The sequence below is a fragment of the Grampus griseus genome (assembly GCF_964374135.1).
Source record: "Grampus griseus genome assembly, chromosome: 3".
Lineage (NCBI taxonomy): Eukaryota > Metazoa > Chordata > Mammalia > Artiodactyla > Delphinidae > Grampus > Grampus griseus.
Window position 1 is genome coordinate 135,648,271 of NC_139019.1, and position 17,072 is coordinate 135,665,342.

The following is a 17,072-nucleotide window of genomic DNA, read 5'->3' on the forward strand; positions in this document are numbered from 1 at the left end:
TTTCTTAAATCCCACATAATCCTTTTGATTTCCATGTTTCTCCTGCCTCATTGCAATATTTTCATAATCTTATCAGTGTTGTAACAATGGACATGTTTGCAGGGAACAATTCTCTTGGTTGCTTCCAGAAAGTTTTCAGTAACTTTTCTATAGTGGCCTGCATATTCTGTTAACCTTATGAGAAAACCCTTTCTGATTTGTTTCCCTTAATGGGCATCCTTTTGAACTAAGGTTGCCATATTTACCAATTTCTTAGAGTTTACCAGCATTGAGTTTAATGAATGCTATTGGCAAGTGATTAAATAAAATCCTAGAATTTAAGAACTGGAAGGGACCTTAGATTTTTTTTTAATTTAATTTTTTTATACAGCAGGTTCTTATTAGTTATCTACTTTATACATATTAGTGTATATATGTCAATCCCAATCTCCCAATTCATCCCACCACCCCCACCACCACCACCACCACCACCACCCACCCCCACCCCCACCACCACCCCCACCCACCCCCACCCCCACCACCACCACCACCACCCACCCCCAGCTTTCCCTCCTTGGTGTCCATATGTTTGTTCTCTACATCTGTGTCTCATTTCTACCTTGCAAACAGGTTCATCTGTACCATTTTTCTAGATTCCACATATATGCGTTAATATACAATATTTGTTTTTCTCTTTCTGACTTCACTCTGTATGACAGTCTCTAAGGAAGGGACCTTAGATTTCTGATTCTGAGTTTAAACCAGGGGAAGTAAGGGTTGTTTTACCCTAAAACATTTGGAAGTTATCTGCTGATGGAGAAGTTAAAGTGGCATTCAGTGTTTCCGGTGTTTATTAAGGAAGATCTCTCTGTGTAGATCAGTGGTTCTCAAACTTAATTGTGTCTAAGAATCACAGGAAACTTACTAAACATGCAAAGCCCTCAGAAGCGTTTGATACCACAGACTTGTGAGGTGGCATCTACTTTGTTAATAAGCATCCTCAGGTTTTTTTGGTTTTTTTAATTGAAGTATAGTTGATTTACATATTGTGTTAGTTTCAGGTATACAGCAGAATGATTCAGTTATATTTTTTCTTGATTATATTCCATTATAGGTTATTACAAGATATTGAATATAATTCCCTGTGCTATACGGTAAATCCTTGTTGCTTATCTCCCAGGTCATTTTGGTTCAGGTAGAACTGTGGCCACACTTTGGGAGACAGAGGGCTAGATGGACACAGATGACTAAGCTTCCAAAACAAGAAGTATTGATTAACCTGTATAGTGACTCCATCCAGCATCAGAAGAGCTTAATAATAGGATATTTTCTTTTACCCAGATCTGTGCTCAAGGTCTAAAAAACTTAAAGAAAGAGTTGTTGGGCAGAATTTAAGCAGTACCAAAATAAGAAAATTTATTTCTGTTAAATTGAGTTTTGGGAGATGGGATTTTCTGAGTTAAGAAACACGGAAGTATTTTCAATATCAGTCATCTTTCCTCAGAAGGGTAAGACTTAATGAGAGTCAGGTTCTAACTATAACCAAAATCTGGAGATTCTCCCTCCAAACTCCTAGTGGACTAGTAAAAATGACTTGTGGAAAGAGCAAGTGTGTCTATATCTGTAAGGCAAGTGATGTCAGATTTCAAAGAAAACAAAACTGAAGCTTTTGTTCCCTTTTTAATGATAAAGAATTCCCTTCAGAATAATTTGTAGGACTGGTGTCCCTAGGCCTTTCAGTTTGAGGTTTCCTTATCCCACCTAAATAGGACTGAAGCAGAAAGTTTTATTGCATAGGCTTCCACTTTCCAGCCTTTTAGCAAGTGTGTAGCTTTTTTTAATCATCCTTTTTACCCAGGTGTGATTGATCTCTGCTTACTGTGCTTGACTAAGTTTGTGCCAAGTTTTATTTTGTAGCAGTTACTTTACAAAGCTGCAGGGGGAAGCAGATAGCTGCTGATAGAGTTACAGTATGGAAGTTAACTTGCTGATGTGAACCTCTTGTTTTTCTCCGTTGTCTATTAAACACATGGTCACTGTAGAATTATTTAATTAACACATTATTGACCAGAGACATATTAATACGTTTTTGTAACCTGAATGTTATTGACCAGAGACGTATCAATATGTTTTTAGAGAATGATACAGTTAATTAATATCACCATGCTAAGTTGTTAGAGCTTAAATTGATCAAGGGTTCATTACACAACTTATGATTGCCGTTATCATTCACATTTTCCTCCGTTAGGTTTTTGTTCCAACCTTGTGTATATTATAAATGCAAGTTTATTACCATAATATTTTCTAAAATGACGCATCGTGAAGTTTTGAATGAAGAAGAATTTTTCAGTGAATTTTATGCAGATACTTTCTCTGATTGTCCGAGCGACATATATACTAGTGTCTCAGAAGATGATAGTTCTTCAGAGTATAGTTCTGATTCAGAGGATGTGAGTATTAGACCAATAAAAAGAGAAAAAACCTTAGTGATTGATTCTAACACGGAAAGTGAACATGAAACTTACGGTGCTGGAGAATGCTCCTTTGCTTCTACAGGAAAGTGGATTGAAGACAACATTTCACGAAAATTAGAAGACTTTACAGGTGTGTCAGGTGTAACTATTAAATATAACCACCCACAAAGTGTTAGTGAAATAACAATTTTTGGTGATGACTTTTTCGAGTTGGTCGCTTCTCAAACAAACTTGAATCACCAACAGAATGAAAAATCATATAAAAGTATGATGAGGCTTTAAAATGGACTGATGTGACTAATAGTGACATGAAGAAGTTTCTTGAATTAATAATTTTGATGGGACAAATAAGAAAGTCACACTGGAAAGAATATTGGTCGACTGATCCCTTAACATGAAATACCTATCTTTCCAAAGATTATGATGAGAAGAAGGTTCGAACAAATAATGACGTTTCTTCACTTTAACGATACCTCGGAAACTCCACTTCCTGCAGACAGAATTTCAAAAGTTAAACCTCTCTTGGATTATTTTCTACCAAAGTTCCAGTCAATCTATATACCCAAACAAGAGCTATCACTTGATGAGGCGATGAAAGTGGAGAGGATGATGCAGATTCAAAACCTGTAATCCCAGAAAACTTACAAAATAATGGAATTCTGGTCAGCATAGTTAGGGAAAGTGAAACTGGGTCTATATGCAACCTTGGGATTTACAACAGTGTGTCCACATCTGAAATATTGTTGAAAAATAAAACCAGAGTTTTTGAGGCTATAAGAGAGAATCGTGGTCTACCAAACCAATTAAAGGAGATATCTAAAAACCTAGAGGGGAGAAATGACATTCTTACTGAAGGGAGAAGTGATTCTTCTATGGAAAGACAAGAGGTTAGTCTACATGGTGACAACTATTCATGACGCCTCCATGGCATCTACAGGAAAGGAAGACAGGAGGACTGGCTATCAGATAACTAAGCCCACCTGTATATCAGAGTATAATAAATAAAGGAGTTGATCAGCCTGATCCATATCTGGCAAACTTCAGTATCTTCCAGAAAACTTGAAAATGGTATAAGAAAGTGGGTTTCTCTTTGAGTAATTGTGGTTTATTCAATGCGTTTAAGATTTATTGTAGCTTTAATGCACAGAATGAAATGACTTACAAGCAATTTTTGTTAGCAGTAGCTAGGGAATGGGTAACTGACCATGCTGGTGAATGTAGTGGTGGTCCCGCACCTAGTCCTTCTTGTGGCATTTCTAAAAGAGCCCCCCGCAAATATCCACCTTGTCGACTATCAGGTAAAATAAAAGAACATATTCTAGAGGAAATAATACCCACAGGACTGAAAAAAGAAAAATGCTTCCAGAAAGTGTAGAGTCTGCTCTTCCAGGGGAAAGTGCAGTGAAACCCGGTATATTTGTAATAGATGTTCTGTTCCCCTACACAGAGGTGCCTGCTATACTGCCTATCACGCGCTAACAAAATATTAGAATGCTTTAGTAAGACATGTACAAAGTTTCAAATAAAGTGCAAAAATTTGTTGATACTTACTCAAATGTGGCTGTTTCAGTGTTCACTTACATAACAAATTGCTGGCCACAGGCATTACTTTCTGCAAAAATCCCCCGGTCAGTAACGTGTTAAGAGAAGATTTTTTTTAATGTAAAAAATTTTTTGCAAGTGCAAATTTTTATCATTTAATAATGAAATAATGATAGAAGGGATATACACTTTTAAGTTCCAAGTCAAGTGTGTTTATGTTGTGTTCACTGACCTAAAGTATAGGGAATATCCCTAGCCAGCCACTTCATTGAGTGGGTCTCTGGTGGAGAGTGGTTGTTTTATGATTGATAAGGGAATGGTTGAACACCTGACATTTTTGCCAGGTTACGCCAGTATTTAAAGTTATATCAGTTGGAGTTCTCTAGGATTTTGAGTCACAGAAAGCCATTCCAACAACTAAGCTTAAAAAGGAATTCACCTGTTTTTTTCAAGTACTTATATGGGTTCACTTTTTACATTTAGGTCTGCAATCCACTTAGCGTTTATTCTTGTGTATGGTGTGACATAGCAATCTAATTTTATCTTTTTACAAATGACTACCAACTTCTCCCAGCGCTGTTTTTAAAAGTCCATCTTTGCCTCAGTGATCTAGTTAAATTTTAGTATCAACTAAGACCAAGTTTGTATCCTTTCCGAAATGCTTACCTTCTTCCTGTTTGTCAGATAATCATTTAAAACCTAACTTAGTTTATAGTGGCATTATTTGTCAAAACAGAGAACCTCATTTAGACTCAGACTGGGACACCAGAGATTTGTGTGGTAATAAAATTTCAAAATAACTGGAGAATTGATTAGTATAGAAGTAAGAAGCATGCAGTTGAGATGGTTTTCTGTGATATATTTCAATACTTTCATCTTTAAGAAAGTACTGTTCCCCATGTCATGTGAATTTCTTTTCTTTAAAAATAAATTATTAGTTATTAGTTTAGCTCACAAAATATAGGGAAGACTAACACAAGGGCTATGCCTGTGACCCCTTGGGCTGTACTTCCCTTCCATAAACACCTTTTAGAACCCCAGACTCATGCTGCCAAAGCATTCTCTCACATCTTAACAGCTGCAGAGTATAGTATCCGACCACGTGGGAAGCTTAAACAGACTCCCTGTAAGCGATACGGGGGGTCCCTTCCAATTAGGTCTTCCAGCTCACTTTTGCCGGTATTAGGACAGCACTGGTTGTTCCAGCTGCCCATGTCCTAAAACTCTCATGAATGAACAGGTCACAGGCAAATTACGCCTGCACAGCCCTTATAACTTTTTAAAAGTTTTTAAAAAGGCCTTTCTTAAACAGGAGTGGCTAAGGCCCCTTCGCTATATCCAGTCTTCTAAGCCCCAGGCTGCCTGTGGCACCTGGATGGCAGCCCCTGGGGGTCCCCCACATCCTAGGGTGGCGATGGAGGAAGGGCAGGCCAGGCCAAGCATGAAGAATAAACAGTTTTATTGGGCTCAGACTAGGAATCCATGGGTCTTGAGGACCTCTGTGAATTTGTCAGTTTTCTTCTCTATGTTCTTTTCGGCCTGCTTCCGTAGCCTCGTGACCTGCTTCTTTTTCCGGTAATGGATCTTGGCCTTCTCCTTTCTCTTCTCCCCCAGGGCAGCTGTTACTGCCTGGTACTTCCAGCCAACCTCATGAGCCAGGCGCCCTAGGTAGGCAGACTTCCGCGTGGGCGTCAGGCGCACAACCTTGAGGGCAGCGGGAACCGCCAGACGCTTTTTCTTGTCATAGGCTGGCGGGAACCCTTCAAACATCTTGAGGCGGTCCAGAGTGGCCTGGTCTCGCTTGGTCTTGTGGGGCAGCATGCCTCGCACTGTCTGCCCGAAGATGCGGCTGGGGGCTCGGAAGTGGTAGGGGCCGCGGGAGGGGTTGCTGTTCATACGCTTGCGGAGGAAGGCCAGGTACTTCCACTTGTTTCTGTAGAAATTGCCAGAAGTGTTGATGCCCTCACGGCGCACAGCCACCACCTTTTGACCCAGAAGCACCTGCTCGGCCACGATGGTCGCCAGGTGGCCCAGGAGATGGCCTCGGCCATTGAGCAGCAGGACCTGCCCCTCCACCATCTTCAGCAGCCACCTGGGAAAACATGTGAATTTCTTTTACCCAATGACACAAGAAAATAATTTCCTGGAAAACATAATAAAATAAAAGATCCCGGGCATCCCTGTATTTGTAAAGGCAAAGAATAAGTTTTAAACACTTGCAGATTGAATTCATCCCTCTGCAAGGAATCCATTTTGCTAACTCAGTGAAAAATGGCCTTGGATTAACTATAGAAGAATAACCCAAGACCTGTGGTGCAAGTCCCTGATTCAGTGAGGTAGAGGTTTATTTTTAACATAAACCTCTACCTCAAAATGACTAAACATCAGATCTCTGGGACTTGATGACATGTTCTAGAGCAGTGTCATCTTCTTTTCAAGTGCCCTAATTCTTGGTAGCAAGGGAATTTAAAGTCACTTTTTCTTTAGGACAGTGAAACATATAAGCTCTGTGCTTATTACCTTTTTATAGCAGTTCCTGTGCCTTGCTCAGTTACTTCCTCCTGTGAACAATTCTTTATTTCCATACCTGTGGAAGAAAATATAGTCTTGTGGTTAAAAGCATAAAAGGTTAGACAGATCTGTCCTAGCTCCATCATTTAACTTGATGTAAAGTGGGATAATAATAGTACCTGTCGGGCTTCCCTGGTGGCGCAGTGGTTGGGAGTCCGCCTGCCGATGCAGGGGACACGGGTTCGTGCCCCGGTCCGGGAGGATCCCACATGCCGCGGAGCGGCTGGGCCCGTGAGCCATGGCCGCTGAGCCTGCGCGTCCGGAGCCTGTGCTCCGCAACGGGAGAGGCCACAACAGTCAAGAGGCCCACGTACCGCAAAAAAAAAAAAAAAAAAAAGCATAATGAATATTACAAATTTTTAGAATTATGCTAACCTCAGTCAATAATCCATAAATTATCCTTCAGGTTAATTTATGAAGAACAAATTGAGTGTTTGCCTGGGGATATGAGCTTGGGGTGAGAGAGAGGGTATTACAGATTTGGAAGGGGCACATGGGAAGTTTCTGAGGTTCTGGCAGTTTGTCCTCTTTGTGTATTTTGTAACTGCCGTTAAGTGCATATACATTTATAGCTGTTATATTTTCTTGAGTTATTGACTCCTTTATCGTCATGAAATGTTCCTTTTTTGCTCTAGCAATATCTCTTTTTTTAAAAACTATTTTGTCTCATACTTCTATAGGCATTGCTATAGACTAAATGTTTTAATCCTCCCAAAATTTACATCTTAAAAACTAACTCCCAATGTGATGATATTAAGAGATGGAGCCTTTGGGAAATTATTAGGTCATGAGGATAGAGCACTCATAAATGGGATTAGTGCCCTAATATAAGAGATCAAAGAGAGCTCCCTTGACCATTCTGGCATGTGAGGCTATGGTGAGAATACCCCTATGATCCAGGAAGCAGGCCTTCACCAGACAGTGAATCTGCCAGTCCCTTGATCTTAGACTTCCAGCCTCCAGAATGTTTGTTGGTTATAAGCCACCAGTCTTTGGTATTTTTGTTGATAGCAGCCCAAACTGACTAAGACAGCTACTCTTTCTTTTATGGTTAACTGTTTGCATGATATATTTTTTACATCCTTTTATTTTCACCCTATTTGTGTCTTTGAATCTAAAGTGTGTCTTATAGATAGCATATGGTTGGATCTTCTTGATTCCAGTCTGACAGTCTCTGCTGTTTGGTTAGAGTGTTTAGTCCATTCACATTGTGCTGTTGACATGGTTATACTTATATCAGCCATTTTGTCTTCTGCATGTCTCTTGTCTTTTTTTTTTTTTTTTTTTTTTTTGCAGTACGCGGGCCTCTCACTGTTGTGGCCTCTCCCGTTGTGGAGTACAGGCTCCGGACGCGCAGGCTCGGTGGCCATGGCTCACGGGCCCAGCCGCTCCGCGGCATGTGGGATCCTCCCGGACCGGGGCACGAACCCGCGTCCCCTGCATCGGCAGGCGGACTCTCAACCACTGCACCACCAGGGAAGCCCCTCTCTTGTCTTTTTTATTCCTGTTTCTTTCACTGCCTTCTTTTGTGTTAATTTTTTTAGTGTATCATTTTAATACTTCTGATTTTTTAACCATCTGTTTCTTAGCCAAAGTTTCCTAGTGGTTGCTCTATGGTTTACATTACGCATCTTATTACAGTCTACTTTAATGCTACGTAGTTCCAGTAAAAAATAGAAACTTTGCCTCAGTATAGCTCCATTTCCTCCCCCCTCCTTTGTGCTGCCATCATCATATATCAATATATTTTGTAAACCCAACCATATAGTGTTGTAATTACTATCTTATAAATCTTTCTGCCTTTTAAAGAAATTAAAAGAAGAAAGAAAATAACGTATTTATAGAACCTTTGATGTATTTACCATTTCTAATGATCTTCATTTCTTCATGAAAATTTACCATCTCCTTTCAGTCCAAAGGACTTCTTTAGTATGTCTTGTAAGGCAGATATGGTAGCAGCAAATTCTCTGTCTTTATCTGTGAATGTCTTTATTTTGCTTTTGTTTTGAGGTATGGTCTTGCTAAATATCTAATTGTTGATTGACAGTCTTTTTTCTTTTACCGTTTTGAATGTGTCGTTATGCTGCCTCTGGCCTTCATTGTTTTTGGTAAGAAATCAGGTATTAATAGTTTTGCTGTTCCCCTATACCTGATAAGTTGTTTCTAATTTCATTGTGTTCAGATTTTCTCTTTGTCTTTGAATAATTTGACTCTGGTGTCTCTAGATACGGATCTACATACTTGGGGTTTGCTGAGCTTCTTGGATCTTTAGAAACATTTTTCACCACGGTTTTGAGATTTTCAGTCATTGTTTTTCAAATATCTGTTCTGTATCTCTTTTTATGGGACTCTTATCACATATATTAATGAAGGGTCTGTTCATTTTTTTCCATCTTTTTTTCTGCCTTTAGTTCTTCACACTGGATGTCTGTTGCTCTAACTTCAAGTTTACTGATTTCTCATGCCAATTCAAATCTGTTGAGCCCATCTGTGAATTTTTTATTTCAGTTATTGAACTTTTCGTCTTTGTTTTCTTGTTCTGTTTTTTAAAAATAATTTCTGTCCCTTTTTCATGATTCTCTTTTTTAATCGTTGTCATCATGCTCATTTAAGTCTTTAAACACATTCCTTTTAGTTTTTCAACAAATTGTTTATAGCTGCTTTATTTTATAACATCAGCATCTTAATTTTTTAAAATTTTTATGGAGTTTAGTTGATTTACAATGTTGTGTTAGTTTCAGGTGTACAGCAAAGTGAATCAGTTATTTATTTATATATATATATATATATATATATATATATATATATATATCTCCATTCTTTTTCAGATTCTTTTCCCATATAGGTCACCATAGAATATTGAGTAGAGTACCCTGTGCTATACAGTCAGTCCTTATTAGTTACCTATTTTATATATAGTAGTGTGTATATGTTAACCCCAAACTCCTAATTTATCCCTTCCTACCCCCTTTTTCCCTTTGGTAATCATAAGTTTGATTTCTGTGTCTATGAATCTGTTTCTGTTTTGTAAATAAGTTCATTTGTATCATTCTTTATTAGATTTCACATATAAGTGATATCATATGATACTTGTCTTTCTCTGACTTCACTTAGTATGGCTATCTGTATGTCTTCTTTGGAGAAATGTCTATTTATATATTCCACCCATTTTTTGATTGGGTTGTTTGGGGTTTTTTTGATAGTGAGCTGCATAAGTTGTTTGTATATTTTGGAGATAAATCCCTTGTCGGTCACATTGATTGCAAATATTTTCTCCCATTCTGTGGGTTGTCTTTTCATTTTGTTTATGGTTTCCTTTGCTATGCAAAAGCTTTTAAGTTTCATTAGGTCCCATTTGTTGTATTTTTGTTTTTATTTTCATTCCTCTAGGAGGTGGATCAAAAAAGATCTTGCTGTGATTTGTGTCAAAGAGTGTTCTGCCTGTGTTTTCCTCTAAGAGTTTTATAGTGTCTGGCCTTACATTTAGGTCTTTAATCCATTTTGAGTTTATTTCTGTGTATGGTGTTAGGGAGTGTTCTAATTTCATTCTTTTACATGTAGCTGTCCAGTTTTCCCAGCACCACTTCTTGAAGAGACTGTCTTTTCTCCATTGTATATCCTTGCCTCCTTTGTCATAGATTAGTTGACCATAGGTGCGTGGGTTTATCTCTGGGCTTTCTGTCTTGTTCCATTGATTTGTGTTTCTTTTTCTGTGCCAGTGCCATACTGTCTTGATTACTGTAGCTTTGTAGTATAGTCTGAAGTCAGGGAGTCTGATTCCTCCAGCTCGGTTTTTTTTCCCTCAAGACTGCTTTGGCTATTCAGGGTCTTTTGTATCTCCATACAAATTTTAAGATTTTTTGTTCTAGTTACATAAAAAATGCCATTGGTAATTTGATAGGGATTGCATTGAATCTGTAGATTGCTTTGGGTAGTATAGTCATTTTCACAATATTGATTCTTCCAATCCAAGAACATGGCATATCTCTCCATCTGTTGGTATCATCTTTAATTTCTTTCATCAGTGTTTTCTGCATACAGGTCTTTTGTCTCCCTAGGTAGGTTTACTCCTAAGTATTTTAATCTTTTTGTTGCAATGATAAATGGGAGTGTTTCCTTCATTTCTCTTTCAGATTTTTCATCATTAGTGTATAGGAAGCAAGAGATTTCTGTGCCTTAATTTTGTATTCTGCAACTTTACCAAATTCACTGATTAGCTCTAGTAGTTTTCTGGTGGCATCTTTAGGATTCTCTATGTATAGTATCATGTCATCTGCAAAGAGTGACAGTTTTACTTCTTCTTTTCCAATTTGTATTCTTTTATTTCTTTTTCTTCTCTGGTTGCTGTGGCTAGGACTTCCAAAACTATGTTGAATAATAGTGGTGAGAGTGGACTTCCTTGTCTTGTTCCTGATCTTAGAGGAAATGCTTTCAGTTTTTCACCATTGCGAATGATGTTTGCTGTGGGTTTGTCGTATATGGCCTTTATTATGTTGAGGTAGGTTCCCTCTATGCCCACTTTCTGGAGAGTTTTTATCATAAATGGGTGTTGAATTTTGTCAAAAGTCTTTTCTGCATCTATTGAGATGATCATATGGTTTTTATTCTTCAATTGATTAATATGGTGTATCACATTGATTGATTTGCGTATATTGAAGTATCCTTGGATCCCTGGGGTAAATCCCACATGATCATGGTGTATGATCCTTTTAATGTGTTGTTGGATTCTGTTTGCTAGTATTTTGTTGAGGATTTTTGCATCTATATTCATCAGTGATATTAGTCTGTAATTTTCTTTTTTTGTAGTATCTTTGTCTGGTTTTGGTATCAGGGTGATGGTGGCCTCATAGAATGAGTTTTGGAGTGTTCCTTCCTCTGCAGTTTTTTGGAAGAGTTTGAGAAGGATGGATGTTAGCTCTTCTCTAAATGTTTGATAAAATTCACCTGTGAAGCCATCTGGTCCTGGATTTTTGTTTGTTACAAGATTTTTAATCACAATTTCCGTTTCATTACTTATGATTGTTCTGTTCATATTTTCTATTTCTTCCTGGTTCAGTCTTGGAAGGTGATACCTTTCTACGAATTTGTCCATTTCTTCCAGGTTGTCCATTTTATTGGCATAGAGTGCTTGTAGTAGTCTCTTAGGATGCTTTGTATTTCTGCGGTGTCTGTTGTAACTTCTCCTTTTTCACCTGATTTTATTGATTTGAGTCCTCTCCCTCTTTTTCTTGATGAGTCTGGCTAATGGTTTATCAATTTTGTTTATCTTCTCAAAGAACCAGCTTTTAGTTTTATTGATCTTTGCTATTGTTTTCTTTGTATCTATTTCACTTATTTCTGCTCTGATGTTTATGATTTCTTTCCTTCTGCTAACTTTGGGTTTTGTTTATTCTTCTTTCTCTAGTTCCTTTAGGTGTAAGTTTAGGTTGTTTATTTGAGATTTTTCTTGTTTCTTGAGGTAGGCTTGTATAGCTATAAACTTCCCTCTTGGAACTGCTTTTGCTGCATCCCATAGGTTTAGATCGTCGTGTTTTCATTGCCATTTGTCTCTAGGTATTTTTTGATTTCCTCTTTGATTTCTTCAGTGATCTCTTGGTTATTTACTAACGTATTGTTTAGTCTCCATGTGTTTGTGTTTTTTACGTTTTTTTCCCTGTAATTCATTTCTAATCTCATAGTGTTGTGTTCAGAAAAGATGCTTGATATGATTTAAATTTACTGAGGCTTGATTTGTGACCCAAGATGTGATCTATCCTGGAGAATGTTCCATGCGCACTTGAGAAGGAAGTGTAATCTGCTGTTTTTGGATGGAATGTCCTATAAATATCAATTAAATCTATCTGGTCTATTGTGTCAATTAAAGCTTCTGTTTCCTTATTTATTTTCATTTTGATGATCTGTCCATTGGTGTAAGTGAGGTGTTAAATTGTTGATTGCCTCTTTTACAGCTGTTAGCAGTTGCCTTATGTACTGAGGTGCTCCTGTGTTGGGTGCATATATATTTATAATTGTTCTATCTTCTTTTTGGATTGATCCCTTGATCATTGTATAGTGTCCTTCCTTGTCTCTTGTAACATTCTTTATTTTAAAGTCTATTTTATCTGATATGAGTATTGCTACTCCAGCTTTCTTTTGATTTCCATTTGCATGGAATATATTTTTCCATCCCATCACCTTCAGTCTGTATGTGTCCCTAGGTCTGCAGTGGGTCTCTTGTAGACAGCATGTATATGGATATTGGGTCTTGTTTTTTGTATCCATTCAGCAAGCCTGTGTCTTTTGGATGGAGCATTTAATCCATTCACGATTAAGGTAACTATTGATATGTATGTTCCTATTACCATTTCCTTAATTTTAGGGGTTTGTTTTGTAGGTCCTTTTCTTCTCTTGTGTTTCCCACTTAGAGAAGTTCCTTTAGCATTTGTTGTAGAGCTGGTTTGGTGGTGCTGAATTCTCTTAGCTTTTGCTTGTCTGTAAAGCTTCTGATTTCTCCATCGAATCTGAATGAGATCCTTGCCGGGTAGAGTAATCTTGGTTTGTAGGTTCTTCCCTTTGATCACTTTAAGTATATTATGCCACTCCCTTCTGGCTTGTGGAGTTTCTGCTGAGAAATCAGCTGTTAACCTTATGGGAGTTCCATTGTATGTTATTTGTCATTTTTCCCTTGCTGCTTTCAATAATTTTTCTTTGTCTTTAATTTTTGCCAATTTGATAACTGTGTGTTTTGGTGTGTTTCTCTTTGGATTTATCCTGTATGGGACTCTTTGTGCTTCCTGGACTTGGGTGGCTATTTCCTTTCTCATGTTCGAGAAGTTTTTGACTATAATCTCTTCAAATATTTTCTCGGGTCCTTTCTTTCTCTCTTCTCCTTCCTGGACCCCTGTAATGTGAATGTTGTTGCATTTAATGTTGTCCCAGAGGTCTCTTAGGCTGTCTTCATTTCTTTTCATTCATTTTTCTTTATTCTGTTCTGCAGCATTGAATTCCACCATTCTGTCTTCCAGGTCACTTATCTGTTCTTCTGCCTCAGTTATTCTGCTGTTGATTCCTTCTAGTGTAGTTTTTATTTCAGTTATTGTATTGTTCATCTCTGTTTGTTTGCTCTTTAGTTCTTCTAGTTCCTTGTTAAACATTTCTTGTAGATTCTCTGTCTGTGCCTCTGTTTTTTTTCCGAGATTTCGGATCATCTTTACTATCATTACTCTGATTTCCTTTCCAGATAGATTGCCTGTCTCCTCTTCATTTAGTTGATCCTGTCAGTTTTTATATTGTTCCTTTGCCTGAAACATATTCGTCTGTCATGTCATTTGGTCTGAATTTCTGTGTTTGTGGTCTTCTTTCCACAGGGTGCAGGATAGTAGTTCCTCTTGCTTCTGGTGACTGCGCCCTGGTGGGCGAAGCTGGATCTTGTCCCTCTGTTGGGCAGGGCCGTGTGAAGGGGTGTGTTTTGAGGTGGCTGGGAGCAGCCTGTCTGATGATGGGTGGGACTGTGTTCCTATCCTGCTGGTTGTTTGGCCTGAGGCATCCCAGCCCTGGAACCTGCAGGCTATTGGGTGGGGCCACCAATCAATATTCCCTGCTTTGTGCTGTGTCCCAGCGCTTGTGAGACCTTGTGTGCACCCTCCAAGAGCTCCTGGCCCTGTGGAGCTCCTGCGCTCAAGCCCCACTGGTGTTCAATGCCAAATGCCATGGAGTTCTTCCTCCTGGTGCCAGACCCTCAGACTGTCTTAGAGGGCTGTTTTTATGTGGGAGCATCCCTGTGTAGCCTGTGTGGGTTTAATATTTTTTGGTGCAAGGGCTTTTTTTTGTATGAATGTCTGCCACCTCTTTCCTCAGTGTATGCTGGCTATTATCCCCTTGATAGGAGGTGTGACTGATGTTGTGGTGGCCAGAGCCTGCACTGGATATTGAGCAGGGCCTCCCCTTGGCTCTGTGGTTGTCACTGCCCTGTCAGGGGCAGGGTCTGCTATCCATTTGTTGAAGTAGAAGCCCCCAGATCCATTTCTGAGGTGTGTTTCTGATCTGTGGTGCAAGATAGGCAGGATTGGAGCACTCCCATTGGGAGAGAAGCCACTGAGTATTCCTCCTCTGGAGCTGTTCACCTGTGAGTGTGCTCTGCTGCGTCACCCTTCACCAGTTGTGCGCACTCACAAATTACCCTGTTGTTGGCACTGCTCTCGGCCTCGCCTTAACTGTGGGTATGCTGGCAATTGGCTCTGGTGTCTCTGAGGCATTGTTTTCACCAGGACACCCGCAGAGATCCACTGAAGTCAGGTCATAGGACTGCAGTAATCGTGCACCTGGACCCTCTGTGGGAGCTATGGAAGCAGCCCAGACTCTGGCCTGGCCCAACCCCTTGTGTGTATGTGCCCACAAAGCCCACGGCTGCTAGAGCTAGATGTGGCTCAGCTGCAGGAGCCCTCGTCTGTTTGGATGTTCTGCAGGCGCTGAATTTACAAAGCTGGCAGCGGGAGATATAAATCCATGTTTCACACAGCCGTGAGGAGAGATTTCAGCTCTTCTTTCTTAGTTGCACGGCCTCTGGGGCCCAGCTGTGGTTTCAGCCCCACCTCTGCGTGTGGGCTACCCACCCACCTGCATCTGCTCTTGAGACTGCCCCGGGGCACATGAGCCTGCCCAGGCGGGAGGGGGCCAAGGTGGCAACCAGGGCAGCAAGTCCACCCAAATGGGAGCCCCTCCTAGTGCCTGTGGAGGCAGGGGCCGGTGCATGGGGAAAGGCTGCAGTGGCAGCCCCACCCTTGATGCACCACTCAGCCATGGAGCTGCATCTCTGTGGCGGCCCAGGTTTCTTCCACAAACATTCCACGTTGCGGAGCTCCTCAGTCCCATCCCTTCAGGCTGTCTCTTCGCAGCCAACAGCAGTCCTCTACCTGGGTCTGCTCTCCAGACCCCACATTCCAGCACTCAGCCCCCATCTGCACCAGCAGACACACGTCTCAGCCTGGGGAGCTCAGGGCTTTGGCATGCACCGTCTGTGTAGATCTCATTCTGTCCTACCTGCCACAGACCGGTTGCTGGGCTCTACCTCCAAGCCCCCAAAGCTCCCCTTCTGTCCCAGCTGATCTCCCCACTGGTGAGGGGGCTTCCCCAGATGATCTGTATATACTCATGTTTCTGTTGACTGCTTGTTTCCCCGATTGTGGGTCAAACTTTCTTGCCTCTTTGCATGTCTTACAATTTTTTTTTTTGTTGAATCTGGGCATTTTAAGTAATATTGGAGCAACTCTAAAGTCTGACCTTCCCCCACCCCCCAATTATTTTTGTTGTTGCTATTTTGCCTGTCTGCTTATTTGTTTAGTAATTTACCTGGACTTAGCTGTGTGATTCATTTCCTCTGGGATGTGTGGCCACTGATGGCTCTGCTCAGTTGGTTTTTGGTTTTGTTCCTGTTTTTATTTTTAAGTCTGGCTTTCTTGAGGTTGCTTCTGTTTCCACACAGTTTAGTGGCCATGCAGTACTGGTCAGAGATTATGTTCAAACATGTCAAATCGATACGGCTTCCACCTGCTGTCATTGGATCTATGTGTGGATTTAGAAGTGTGTTCTAAGTTCAGATAGTTTTCAGGTCTGCCCCATTGGACCCTCTTGCATTTCCTCAGCACATGTGCACAGGCTTCTAATAGAACAAGGATGCATGAATAGTTTCAGCCCTCTCCATCCTTCTCAAGTGTGCACACCAACTCCAGTCAGCCAGGATATTTGAAGAGCTTGTCAAGTGCCTCTATGACTGTCTCTTTGTATCTTGTTACATTTGTCTGACCCATGGGTCCCTTATTTGCCCAACCAGGACTGCTACCACAGATTAGTAGAACCCCTGGCCTTCCCTGTTTGCTAGCCACTCAGATTGCAACACCACTGGGCATGGATTATTTCACCTTCTTTGAATCAAGTCAGTGAAACTGCTGGTTATTCACAACCTACCTTGCGGTGTTAGAATTACCACATTGAATGATGGGAGGAAAAAGGGGAGCAGTCTCTAGCAAGTATGCCACAGATTTTCATTGTTATTTCCTAAATGAGTTTTTCCTAAAATAAGTGTTACTCACTTTGTTGTTAATCCTGTAATCAATTTCCAGGACACTGAAATGGTTGTTTTTTATCTTTCTGTCCAGTTTTGTAGTTGCTTTTGGGTTAGAGGGTTTGTAAACCTCCTCATTTAGACACATCAGAAGTCCTACCTAGGGACTTCCCTGGTGGCACAGTGATTAAGAATCTGCCTGCCAATGCAGGGAACACGGGTTCAATCCCTGGTCCCTAGGCATGCGGGAAGATCCCACATGACACAGAGCAACTAAGCCCATGCACCACAACTCCTGAGCCCGTGCTCCACAACTACTGAAGCCCGCGTGCCTAGAGCCCGTGCACCGCAACCAAGAGTAGCCCCCGCTCGCCGCAACTAGAGAAAGCCGCACACAGCAACGAAGACCCAACACAAGCAAAAAATTTTTTTAATTAAAAAAAAAAAAATCGTGTCTTTATAAAAAA

The 17,072-nt window shown here is 40.3% G+C and overlaps 2 protein-coding genes across 3 annotated transcripts in view; one reads left to right on the top strand and one right to left on the bottom strand.

The window, feature by feature from the left end:
- The window catches only part of TTC1 (tetratricopeptide repeat domain 1), a 73,468-nt gene that overhangs the window by 28,692 nt on the left and 27,704 nt on the right, over positions 1-17,072 (top strand). The window lies entirely within an intron of this gene.
- Positions 5,455-6,075, bottom strand: LOC309820058 (large ribosomal subunit protein uL13-like). The gene has a single exon (XM_082650547.1). The coding sequence runs from the start codon at positions 6,072-6,074 to the stop codon at positions 5,463-5,465; it is 612 nt and encodes a 203-aa protein (XP_082506673.1). The 5' UTR covers position 6,075; the 3' UTR covers positions 5,455-5,462.